This window comes from Paroedura picta, chromosome 9 (genome assembly GCF_049243985.1).
Source record: "Paroedura picta isolate Pp20150507F chromosome 9, Ppicta_v3.0, whole genome shotgun sequence".
Classification (NCBI taxonomy): Eukaryota; Metazoa; Chordata; class Lepidosauria; order Squamata; family Gekkonidae; genus Paroedura; species Paroedura picta.
Window position 1 is genome coordinate 48,936,552 of NC_135377.1, and position 13,183 is coordinate 48,949,734.

At 42.0% G+C, this 13,183-nt stretch overlaps 1 protein-coding gene across 1 annotated transcript in view; it reads left to right on the forward strand.

The window, feature by feature from the left end:
• PTPRM (protein tyrosine phosphatase receptor type M) overlaps positions 1-13,183 on the forward strand; it is a 525,104-nt gene that overhangs the window by 201,769 nt on the left and 310,152 nt on the right. The window contains exon 5 of the mRNA XM_077352746.1: positions 1,784-1,899. Within this exon, the coding sequence (XP_077208861.1) occupies positions 1,784-1,899 (116 nt within the window). The remainder of the gene's footprint in view (positions 1-1,783; positions 1,900-13,183) is intronic.

Here is a 13,183-nt window from a genome sequence, read left to right on the forward strand (position 1 = left end):
TCCAAGGCCAAAATATACTGCAGATGATTATGGGAGTAGACAAACAGTCTATTGATAAGTGTCCAGACAAAGAGTTTAGCTGATTCTCTGGACTGTAATACTAAACATACATTTCTGTGCTTTCTGTACTTACTGACATGGAAAGTGATCATAGTATACTGAAATGAGAAATAGGATTCATGTATTTCTTTATTTTTATTGTAGAAAAAATATTATAGGGAAAAATATATTGCCATTCTCATATTGTGGCTTTTAACTGTTAGCAAATTGAACTCCAAAATTATATTTTGGCCTTAAAAGATTCAGATTTTTAAAAGGTGCTCTAGGACATATGTAGTCCATGGGTCCCGATATGGCCATGGCACTGTGCCTGCTAAGACTGAGGATTTTCACAATCTTGGAAGGGAGGTGGGTCTCCATATGTTTATTAGTAAACAGCCATGAGGACAGGTAATGCTAAAAGAAAATTTATTTCTCCATCAAAATCACAGGTATAGTCCCTCACAGGGTAGCTTCCCCACTCCCTGGAGCTGGCTCCCCTAGGTTCTCTCACCTTCCTGTGCACCTGTGAGACCATCTATTCCCACCTCTGTTTAGCATCCAGAATCTTCCCTCCAGTCTTTAAGTACACCTCTAGCAACTGTTGACCACCTAGGAGTCATGGTGGTCCACACATTCCTCAGCGGATTGTTTGGGGAAGGCTAAGCTTCCATGCTGACCTCCCCTGGGGTTGGGGGCCCCCATATGGGGCTGAATAGATGTGGGCTCAAGGAGGGAGTTTGATTCTCTGCGTGGTGGTCTCTTCTCTCAGCAGGGCAGCTTTGGAACCTACTCATTGCCCTTCTGGCCAAACTCATGTTATGGGCCTGCTGATGCCAGCCTTATCTTTTCCTGCACCCAGGCAGCTCTGGATGCCTCCCTGTACAGCCACAGTATGTGTGAAGTTGCTTTCTAATTGATTTGTACCGTAGAGTAATGGTACAGAGTGGCAGGTTCTAGTCTAGAGAAAAACTACAATGTACTATCATAGCAGCAATAAAAGGTTTAAAAATCTTATTTGCTGGTGCCTAGTAGAGGGTCTGATTTGAATTCTAAATATTGTTTGACATGAACAATGTTATGTCCATGAAGGTATCAAATGCGTAAAAATGCTTTAGAAGTCATGCTGACTGAAAGTATTGTAGATCACACTGTCAACTAGCCAGGGAAATGAATAGCAGGCTTCAATAGTTGTTGTATACATATTAAATTCCATTTTTCTTCTCTCCTATGGTAAGAAAAAAGGGAAATTTTGTAATTAGAAATGTTATGCTGAAACTATACTTTATTAGACAATCCTAAAATAATAAATTACCTGACTTAAAAATAGTTGTCTTGACAGCTTTCTGCTCTTGTCTAGTAACTGGTATAAATATCTGCTGTGGCTTTATTAAAAACATCAATTAGATTTCAATATAATCTGCATGACCATAGAAACTGCTTTATAAGACGATTAGTAAGCCAAGATTGTTTACTCAGTAGGAACAATATGTTAGCACCTTTTTCTTTTGTTCTGTCCTGGATTCTTGTAAAAAAGGAACTATAGTCATGTAAAACATTCTATAATGCTAGGCAGAATTATTAAAGTAAAATATTTTAAAACACGTTTCATCCAGGGTGGGTTTTTTTGTACCAACATTATAATAAAACGTTTAAAACTCTAGGTTTTTTTTAAAAGTAAATTAGAAAAGCAAATTATGAATCACTTTCTTCTTTCTCTTTACCTATCTTTTATTTCTAACAGCCAGCACACCTCATTTCCTGCGTATTAAGAGTGTAGAAGTTAATGCTGGGCAGTTTGCGACTTTCCAGTGCACTGCTAATGGCAGGACAGCTCAAGGCAATAGACTGTGGTTACAGGTAATCCTTATCTTTCTTCTCTAACCATAAGCCTCTTAAATGTGGAATGACTAATAAATTTTGGATCTAGGGGAGGACCATGAGCCACCTTGTTGTGGAGGTTAAGAGCAGCATACCTCTAATTTTGAGAACTGGATTTGATTCTCCACTTTTCCAGATGCAGCCAGCAGGGTGACCTTGGCCAGTCACTTTTCTCTCCGAGCTCCTACAGCCTTACCTATCTCGCACAATGTCTGTTGGTGATTGTAAGCGACTTTGAGACTTTGTAGTACAAAAAAACAGCTCTTCTTCTTCTACATGACCGTTTATGCACTGGGAACTTCACTGTCCCAGCTCCTGTGCAGGAGCACAAATCAGGGGCGGACGACATGCACCAGGCTAAGTGCTCCCCCATGTGGGTGCAGGAAGAGGTGGGACAACCTGCCACAACTAAAACTCCAGCCTGCAGCCTGGCGTGAAACCTCCAGTGCATAAACGGTCCATGTGAGAATAGTCACAATAACCTAGTCCATAAAGGGAGTAAAGAAGAATAGATTTCACAGTGTTATTACAAGGAGAAACAGAGTTAAGGAAGATGAGATGGAGTAGTGATCTGCTTAGGATATTTTCAGTGATTGACATAAGGAGGTCAAATGTGGAAATGGGAGAGGGAAATTTGAAAGAGTGGGGATAGGCAACATGTTCATGAAGTTTGGAAGCAAAGGCAACCAGGAAAATTGGGAGGTGATTTATTTATTTATTTTTCAATTTATTACCCAGCTCCCAGTTATTCACTGACTCAAGTTGGTATATAACACTTAAAACCCAATAATAATAATATTAATAATAAAATACATAAAAGTTCCAATAAGAAGAACACTATCAAAGGTGAATAAGAGATGCTCTGTTGCTGTGAATCAGGGATATGTAATAGTGTTGCTTAACTATGTAGGTTTCAGGCATGGGAAGGATAAATCTATATGAAAGGAAATCAATCAACACCGTGGTTCTTCCCCAGAAGCTTGTGCTAGGGAGTGTGCTAGGTCAAAGTATAAGAAGGTGAATGGTTTGTAGGGAGATAGTGCTGTTGAGTACTAAAACACAGATGATATTAATACAGAAGCGTAGAGTGCAGTCATTGAGCAGAATACAGGGAGAGTACTTCTGACATAGCCAGTGAATTGATGAAGCAAAAACCATAGGAGCAAACTGTGGAACTTTGGGAAGGTGAACTTTTCATTGCTAAAAGATATGAAATGGTCAGGCATCCACAGAATAGCTCTTGATGAAGACAAGAGAGTGCCCATGATAATATGGGGGGATGAAAAGAAAACCATACAGAATTTCCAAGGATCAAGGTAGAAGTATTGTCAGAGAAGGAAAAAATGAGCCAGGCATCAAGATATAAAAAAACAAAAACAAATTGAAAGTAAGTTAGGGATGCAATACAGAAATGAAATACTAATTTTTATTTATTTATTTGGATTTTTATACCACCCTTCCATACGGCTCTGGGCAGTTTATATAGAATGTCACAGGGTACCTACATAGAACATTGTAACAAATATAACAAGTATAACATAACATAACATGTCAACCAGAGAAATATTTGAACAGAAACATTGACACAGCCTTGGGTAGGTTGATTTCTTTGGTCATAGAAGGGGGATATTTGGGGGAGCAGTGAGTGTTTTGGGGTCGGTCGTCCTCAAGCAAATCCCTGGTGGAGGAGTTCCCTTTTGCAAGCCCTGCAAAATTGTGAAAGTTTGGACAGGGCCCTGATCTCTTCAGGGAGCTTGTTCCACCAGGTGGGGGCAAGGACGGAGAAGGCTCTGGCTCTTGTTGAGGTCTGACGTGCTTCTCTGGAGCCAGGGATCCACAGCCATTTGGAGGTGGCAGAGCGTAAGGCCCTTTGGGGGGTATAGGCAGGGAGGTGGTCTCTCAGGTACACTGGGCCCAGACCGCATATGGCCTTGAAGGTGATTACCAAAACCTTAAACTTAATCTAGAATTCAACTGGGAGCTAGCCAAGTTGGAGTACAGGCTGGATGTGGAATCTCCATGGTGTATTAGTAAGAATCCTGGCCTCAGTGTTCTGTGCCGGTTGTAGTTCCCAGATCAAGGATAAGGGTAGGCCTGCGTAGAGTGAGTTGCAGAAGTCCAGTCTATAAGTGACCATCGCATGGATGACTGTGGCTATGTGTTCCGGGGCCAAGTAGGGTGTTAGTAGCTTGGCGGAGGTGGTAAATGCCAGCTGCACTACCTTTGTGACCTGGGCTTCCATTGTAAGGTTCTAGGTGGAGTGGGCCATTATGGGCAGGTGAGCTTCCTCCCGTGATCCTTTTCTGCCCAGGCGCAGGACCTCCATCTTCGCAGAGTTGAGGTTCAGATGATTGATTGAGCCAGTTCGTCACTGCTTTCAGGCAGCTGGCTAATGTTTCTGGGTCATCCATTAGGAGGAAGAGCTGGGTGTCATCTTTTTTTTTTTTAATGCTGGATAACTCCAGCCTTTATTTTGTTTTAGAGCTGGGTGCCATCTGCGTATTGGTGGCTATCCAGCCCAAACTTCTGCACCAGCTGACCAAGAGGGCACATTAAGATATGAAATAGGATAGGAGAGAGAACTTCTCCTTGTGGGACTCCACATGTGAGCTGGTGACGATTAGATACTCTCTCCTATTGCTACCCTCTGTCCACAACCCTGGAGGAAGGAGATCAGCCATTTGACGGCTGTACCCCTATCCTGGTGTCAGCAAGGTGGTGAGCTAAGAGCTCATGATCGATTGTGTCAAATGCTACTGACAGGTCTAATAGTACCAGCAGCGCTAACCCGCCTTGATCCAGCTGGCGGCAGAGGTCATGCATCAGGGCAACTAACGCTGTCTCTACCCCATGGCCAGGCCAGAAACCAGACTGAAATGAGTCAAGGGCTGAAGTTTTCTCCAGGAATGCTGATATTTGGCCCACATTAGCCCTTTCAACCAACTTCCCCAGAAATGTTAGATGCAAGACGGGGTGGTAGTTGTCAGGCTCCTGTGGAGCCAAGGATAGTTTTTTGAGCAATGGGCATACCACTTTTAATCCCTCCGGGAATTCTCCCGTTGAGATGGAGAGAGAGAGAAGTTGTGAGATGAGCAGATTTGTACAGAGAACTTCAAAAGGCATCATGGAAGTGGGGATGGCTTGATCAGGACCCACCTTTGCAGAAAGGGTGGGCAATCAGCCTTTCCTGAGCCTTTAGCAAATTAAAGCCACGCTATTTGTAGGAAGTTTGCAGAAAAGCCACATGAGCTAGTGTGATCTTCCATTCAAAGTACTTTTCTCATCCTTCCTTTGCAAAAAGTCTTGGGTGGCATTGCTGTCCTTGCTAGGATGCAAATGGGCTGTTATATTGTTCTCACTGTATTTGTAACTGAAGGTCTACAAGGTGATGAATGTCTAGGCTGTGACACTGACACATGGAAATGAAGCAAAACATTTCAAATCTAGTAAATGTGAATAGTCTTCATTAAGATTTGCAGCATTACCCATTTGAGGTGAGATTACAATACAATATTTAGAAAGGCCTTAAATCTTCTGCTCTTTACTAAGTTAAAAACCCACATAAATGATGAGACAGGGATTCCCTTTTGATGCTCTGTTCACCCACTACTATGAAGTAACAATGCTTTCTTTGAAGTTGTATAAAGCCAAAGTTTGATGATTGAACAAGCAGTGTTTGACATTGTTTATTCCTTTGTAATATAGTTAAGAAAGTATGACATCATAATACAAAATAGCTACCCTGCACCCATCTGACTCTGGGTATTGTTATTTCATAATCCCTCATTAGAGAAAAAGGCATATCACTGGAAAATTCTTTTTAAAAACAAGGTAGAAATTTCCCCTTAGCAAAGAAAAGTTGTGCAACATGATAAGTTGTTTGCGGAGTTTAAAATAGTTTGTTTCCCCTCTTTTTTCATTTTATTCAGTTAAGTGCACCTATTCCTTAAGGCTGTTTTCTAGAATACAAACATAAACCATGGTGATTAGGTTATGCCTAAAGAAACTAAATGGTAGTTTTATTTTTCATATTTGAAAGCCATCCACCCAGGAGAGTAGTCCTAACAGCATGGATATTAATAATTTGGGTTTTTCTGCCTCAAGAAAAAATATTAATGCAAAAAATAAAAGGAATTTTTTTAGTCAGCTGACTAGTTTATTAAATTTTCAGGGAATTGTAGCATTCAGTCATTCCTTGGCATGAAAGGAGAAAGAATAATCTCAGATTGGTAAAATACACTGTGTAATAACTTTAATCTGATCCTGACCCTTTTTCAAATGAACAAAGAATCATGATATTTGATTATATGCACATTAGGTAATGTGAAGACAAATTGCCTCTAAGCCAATTTCACCTTAGGTTAAAGTCAAATGAAGAAAATCATACCTATCATACATCCTTATACAATACTTTTTTCTTCTCTTGTCATTTTTTGTTTAAAAGGTCATAGAATCACAGACTAATAGAGTTGGAAGGGACCTCCTGGGTCATATAATCCAACTCCCTGCACTATGCAGGACTTTCACAACCCTATCACTCATCCACTGTTACCTGCAACCCCCTTGAATCTTCACATAATCAGCCTCTCTGTCAGATAGCTATCCAGCCTCTGTTTAAAAATCTCCAAAGATGGAGAACCTACCACCTCCCGTGGAAGCCTGTTCCACTGATAAACCACTCTAACTGTCAGGAACTTCTTCCGAATGTTTAGAAGGCATTTCTTTTGAATTAATTTCATCCCATTGGTTCTGGTCTGTCCCTCTGGGTCATTGGCTAGATTTCATGCCATGTGAATTAAATGTTCTGATTAGCTGAAGTTTCAGTATAAGCATATTACAAAAATAAATTTGGTGACTTTGAAGAAACAGTGTTTACGATTATCAGATATATTCTATCTGCTTATATTTTCATTCTTGTATCTGTGGACAACACAAGTTTGGAGATTAGTTCTAATGTGTAATTGGAAATCTAAACAAGTGTGTTTCTAATGCAGACAAAAAAAAAACCCTATATGCCATAATTAAATGTTGTTAGGAAAAAAACCCTTAATCATACAGGTAAAATTGCTGCATTGCTTAGAATATGAAGACTGTCACTTTCACCACAGTGCCCAGCAAATCAAGTAGCCTTTTCTGTCATTGATCATTATTGGCTACTTCATGCAAGCCATAAAATTTGTTCTTTCCCCCCAAAAAAATAATTTGTCGCTTCCCTGAAGAGTTCATTTGTAACACTTTTCCCTAACTTTTATGCTACAATCCTATGCAGAATTAGTTCAGAAGCAGGAAGGAAGGAGCTCTTAAGAGGTGATGCTTTTACTACATTCTTAGGTGCACCATTGACCTGCAAATAGGCATCCCCCCCCCCCAAAGCAGGGAGAGAAAAGCTAACGACTGACTACCCCTATGGGCTGATGATGATGTCACCTGAAGAATGTAGTTCCTGGAAAGCATGATATCTGACTGAAGAGTATATTTCTGTTTCTGTGCAGGGGGGGGGGGAGATATTGCTGGTCAGCCTTTGGTGAAACTCACACACATTTATACATTTCCAGTACTGAGATGCAGTTGCAGAGCAATATAATGACAGGATCCTGGTAATGTTGAAGAAGGGTTATTGCAGGCAAACTTCCCCTCCAAGTGAGGAGGGGTCTGATCACTAACAACCCATGCTCCCTTCTTATTTGAACATTAAGGTAAAGGCGAGTCATTAACGTTTTACTCCCCAGCAAGCTGGGTACTCATTTTACCAACCTCGGAAAGATGGAAGGCTGAGTCAACCTTAAGCCAGTTGCTGAGATTGAACTCCAAGCCTCATGGTCAGAGCTTCAGACAGCATGTCGGCTGCCTTACCACCCTGTGCCGCAAGAGGCTCTATTTGAGCAATACAGTATGATATTTTTGTTTGTTATCTCAAATAAAAAGGTAAACAGTTCATTGATACTATGACCATTTATGCTCTGTGGATTTAATTCAATAAACAGGCCAATGTTCCAAGCTGAGCTGGGTACCCGATTATCTGTTATAGTACTGTTTCAATTGATCCTACTACATTTATACCTCTGCTGGCAAGAATTATTCCATGGTTTGCCTGTCTAAGCTTTTTCTTACTCCCATTTTGAAACTCCCTAGCCCCTTGTAGCTTCTTCCTTATTGGAGCCACCTACTGTGACAATAGCTAGTCTTTATATAGTATATATGTGATGCTGAGAGGTGAAAAGCTTCCACTTAGTAAATGGAAAAAAAGAGCAAACCACTTAAAATACAATGTGGCTATCACCAAATACCATTAAGCTGCCAGTCATATTCATGTTTAGAGGAAAATAAAAGATAGGAAAATGTCAAAAATACAAAAGCTTTTGTTAGTGCATGGGCATTAATAGCATAAAGTGAGAGAATGTTCTCCATAGCTATAAAATATAATTGAATGATGCCACTTTATTCATAATTCCTCAGCTCAGAATGTGAAACTCAGCTGCTCATAGTGTTTGCCTTTTAATACAAGGGAAGATGTTACCACTTTCTAAAGCTTGTAATTTAATTAAAAGCACAGAAATTCTGCTTCCCACCCCATTCTCTAGTTAGTATTGCCCTGATGTTTAGTTCTTGCTTTCCCCATACCAACCCCAAGTTACTGGTATACTGCATGAGGGTCAAAGTAGACAATCTGGAACTCAAAAGATCTACCATTGCCTTTTAAAGCTAATTTCAAGTACTTGGAAATGTTAGGAGTTCAATGCTTTGATTAAAATGACAGAAATAGTAGGATTCTAAGTAAAGCTGCTTTGGAAGGATGTTGCACTGGTCTGGCCCAGGGCTAGTTGCCCTCAGTCTTCCCAGTCATGCATGGGGGAGCATTTAGCCTGCTGATCCCCATCCGCCCCGGATTTGTGCTCCTGCACAAGGCAGGGCCAGCGAGGATCCGCCATTCAGTGGGGTAGCACAAACTTTTTTTTTTAATTAGTAAGAATTGTGATTGTACTGTTGTGCAGTCACATATTCTTACAAATAAAAATAAATGCCCCAGGTGGCTCTGTTGTGTTGTGCAGTGTGGCAGAGCCTCCTGGGGCATTTTTTCTATTTTTAAGAACAGGGTACTGCGGGAGGTGGGGGTAGAAGCCGGGCTAGGACAGCCCAATTTCCCCCCTTCCAGACAAGTCAAGCCAGACATATGCCTGTGGCAAAAAAGGGAAAACAGATTTATCCGTGTTCCCTTGCCGCAAGCCAAATGAGGACCTGAGTAGCGGCAGGCCTGGGACCGCCCTGAACTGGTGCCAACATCATCTAGAAGTGGGAATTATCCCCACGACTGGATGAGCAGTGAGTCGGACCAAATTCCGGTTGCAGAAACTGTGTGTGCCTGTATTCCAGTGGGGAATGCAACTCACATTAGCTAAGTATTTAAAAAGTTACTCTGGGATTCCAGAAGCAAAGCTGGGCCTGAGGGCAAAAATACATAAGATATGTTGTGTCACATGTCTCTGAGAACATTCCCAAGATACAAACCTAATCCTTCAATCCAATCCAACAAGCCATTTCTCTAGCCAACTAGTGTTCTGCTTTTCATATGATGTTAATAACTTCATATGCCCTCTTGTTCAGCTGGTGCGGAAGCTTGGGATGGGTTGCCATAAATATGTAGATGACACTCAGCTCTCCCTCCTGATGGATGATGGCCCTGATTCCCTCCAACCGAGGAAGCAAGCTTACCTAACCTGGACGGAGTGCGTCTAGCAGTAGCCCACTCCGCCAGAAACCTAGGTGTGATCCTCGATGCCTCCCTTTCCATGGAGGTACAGGTTATGAGAGTAGCACTCCCAATTGAATTCCTGATCAGGCTTAAGGTTTTGGTTCTTATCTTCAAGGCCATACACAGTCTGGGCCCAGTGTATCTGTGAGACCATCTCTCTACCTATACCCCCAAAAGAGCATTATGCTCTACCACCGCCAACTGGCTTGTGATCCTTGGACCCAAAGACCCATTATGCACAGCAGCAGCCACGCTGGGCTGCTGCCGGGCTTCCCATGTACTAATGGGAGAGCAGCATATACAGCTGCTCCAGCATAGCACGCTCACGCACGCAAAACACTGGGACTGTAAATTCTGGCATGCTGCCTGAAGGTAGCAGCATCAGGGAGGGGAGTGGTGGGATTGGGGGGCCCACTGCACAATGGTGGGGAGCGGCATGCTGCTCTCCCACCAGTGTGGGGTTCAAGGAGTCCCCGGGCAGCTCTGCGGCTTCACAGAGCTGACGGGTGTGCAGTGTCCCTGCAGGGACACCATAGATTGGGGGAAGGACTGGGCCAAAAGGCCCAGCTCTGCCAATTATGTAAGTTGCTGGCCCAACCCAGCCCCCACTCCACTTCCACATTCCCTTGCCGTGGGTTTTTTGGGGCACTGCACTGGGACAGTGCTTGGATGGCGGCAGCGTTATGCATAATCGGGGCTGCCCTGCTGCCGCCATCCAGGGATTCCTGCCCTATGCATAATCGGTCAAAGAAGTACATTGGTCCTTAATCAGGACCAGAGGTCTTTCTGTTCTGGCCCCCACCTGGTGGAACGAGCTCCCTGAAGAGATCAGGGACCTGCTTGAACTTCCATGATTCTGCAGGGCCTGCAAAAGGGAGCTCTTCCACCAGGCTTTGTCCAATCAACCCAATAACATTCACAGGTCCCCCTCAGACACCTCCTCCATGGCCTGAACCAGTCTTACCTCTCTAGGTTTCTTTTTATCTAAGTTGTCATTCCTGTTTTATTATTAGTGATTATCAAAACCATTAAAATTATGTTAATTTAGAACCACTGTTGGATTATTATTAATGTTATTTTTGACTTTGTTATATGATGAGGTCGTTCTATGTACTACCCCGTGACGTTATATGTAAACGGCCCTGAGAAGTATGGGAGGGCAGTATAAAAATCTAAGAAATAAAATAAATTTAAAAAATGATCATCATCTCTATATTACCTGCATCTATATTCTTCTTAGTGATGTAGCCATCCATTCAAGAACCAAATGTAGATCTGATTATAGGGATTGTCATCAGGATAAATATCACCATTAATTCTAGATCTAGCTGGTTCATGTAAATGTTAAACATGGGACACAAACAGTAATTCAAAGGGGAGAAACAATGTTCTCTCAGGCCACCTTCTGAAACCAGAAAGGGCTATAAGCACATCAAAGCAATGCTTTCTAATTCCAGTTCCAAAGCACAGTACTGAAAGATTCTCTGGTCAGTGATACTGAAACCAGTAAATTTTCCAGCAGAATTGACAGAATCACACTCACATATAGCAACAAAAGCTCATGTGTATTCTTCTGGAATTTGTGCTTGATTACAAAGGCACGAGGACTATTGATAGCAAAATTATTTTGCCATAGGACTAAGTCAAGCATTCTTGAACGTTTAAAATAAAAATTAATTTAAAATATTATGGTCATGATCCAGCCAAAGTTACACAGTTCTAAGTAACATTGGTTCCATTTAGACAGATTAGAGCACATATTTATTTCTTCCTTAAATTCAGTGTACTGGATAAAGTGCTTAATTTGCCTCTTGCCCTCATGTTTAGAAATGTTTTTACTTGTATACTAAATTAGAATTTTATAAGAATACATGGTACATTTCTGGTGCATTTAATTATGTTATGAGACCATATAATACGGGATACGTCATGTTGGTTCCAATGCCACACACTTAGAGAGAAAAACTGAAAATTAACTATTAATAACTGACTTTGAAATGCTGAAAGAAGAGCAATTTAATGCTTTAAAGCCCTTTATTAAGACTGTTAAATGTATTCCCTTTATGTATGTGTCTAAGGAATTTGTATGCTATTCCTTCTGGGGAACCTGATTAAGGTTGCCTGTAAAACAAAATAATGCTGTTGTTGTTAGGTGTGAAGTCATGCCTGACCCATCGCAACCCCATGGACAATGATCCTCCAGGCCCTCCTGTCCTCTACCATTGCCCGGAGTCCATTTAAGTTGGCACCAACTGCTTCAGTGACTCCATCCAGCCACCTTAAACATTAATAACATTAATGTTATTAACATTAAACATTATAATTAAAAACTAGAATTAGTTTCCGTAGAGGGTGGTATACAAATGCAATCAATCAATCAATCAATAACACTATAAAATGATTTTAAAATATCAGCCCCTTAATTATTCCAGAATAAACAATAAAAGTGCCAACAACAGGATTCTCAGCTATTATATGGAAACATCCTAATTAATTGAGCAGTGGTTGGTGAGTCCAGGCACTGGCCCCCCCACTCCACTGCCACTGCCATCCGTCTGAGCTTCCCTGAAGAGCAGGGACTGTCTCAGAGGATAGGCTGTGGCTTCACGGTGAACAAAGCTCAGTTCTGGCTCTCACCAGCTGGTGCTGCTTGTTCTTTGTGGCTGCTCGCCCTCTCCTGAGAGCAGGGGCAGCCTTGGAGGACAGGTGGTGGCAGCATGGCAAATGGGGCTTGGCTCTAGGCCTCATCAGCCACCACCACTTGTTTTTTGAGACCATCCACACTCTCCCAGATCAGAACCCCAGTCTCCGCTGTCATTACTCATCCTCCAAGGCCTCCTTCATGCTCCATCTAGTGCTGTGCTTCCTGTTGCGGTACTATGGACATCACATCTGTATTCACATCCGCTGGGGGGAGGGTGGACCAGTAGATGTTTCCATATCAAAAACATATAGGCCTTGTATCCTAGATGTCCACAGAGCATCAAGGGAACAGCATTCCACAGACAAATTCCCATTACTAAAAAGTGCTTTCTCTGGTTGCTATCTCCCTCATCTCTGAAGGTGGGGGCATAGACAGCAGGGTTTGTCAGGCAGAACATAAATTGGACCTGGACAAAATTGGAACCAGTGTTCTTTCAAGGAACCCGGCTGGCAGGACCCAGGCCTAGATCCCTCTGAGCCTCTGCTCCTCTGGCAGGCCAGCCGAGCTCATACTTGTAGGTTCTTGAAGCGAAGTGTGCATAAGAAATCAGACCCTTTTACAAGGTTACTAAAGTTTTATTAAATACCAAAAAAGACAACGAAGCCCATTGAATCAAATAGCTAAAAACAATGAAACTGACTTTTTCTGTCTATAAATACATGCGTTCAGAAGATTCAGTCACAACTTTCCAGTTGAAGCTCAGAGGTTCTAGCATTCAGCATAGTCTTTTTCCTTCAGTCACCGAGTCAGCCAGCCTTCTTCCTGATCTCGCATTTGATTATCTGCAAATCCAGAAGAGGTTAGGAAGG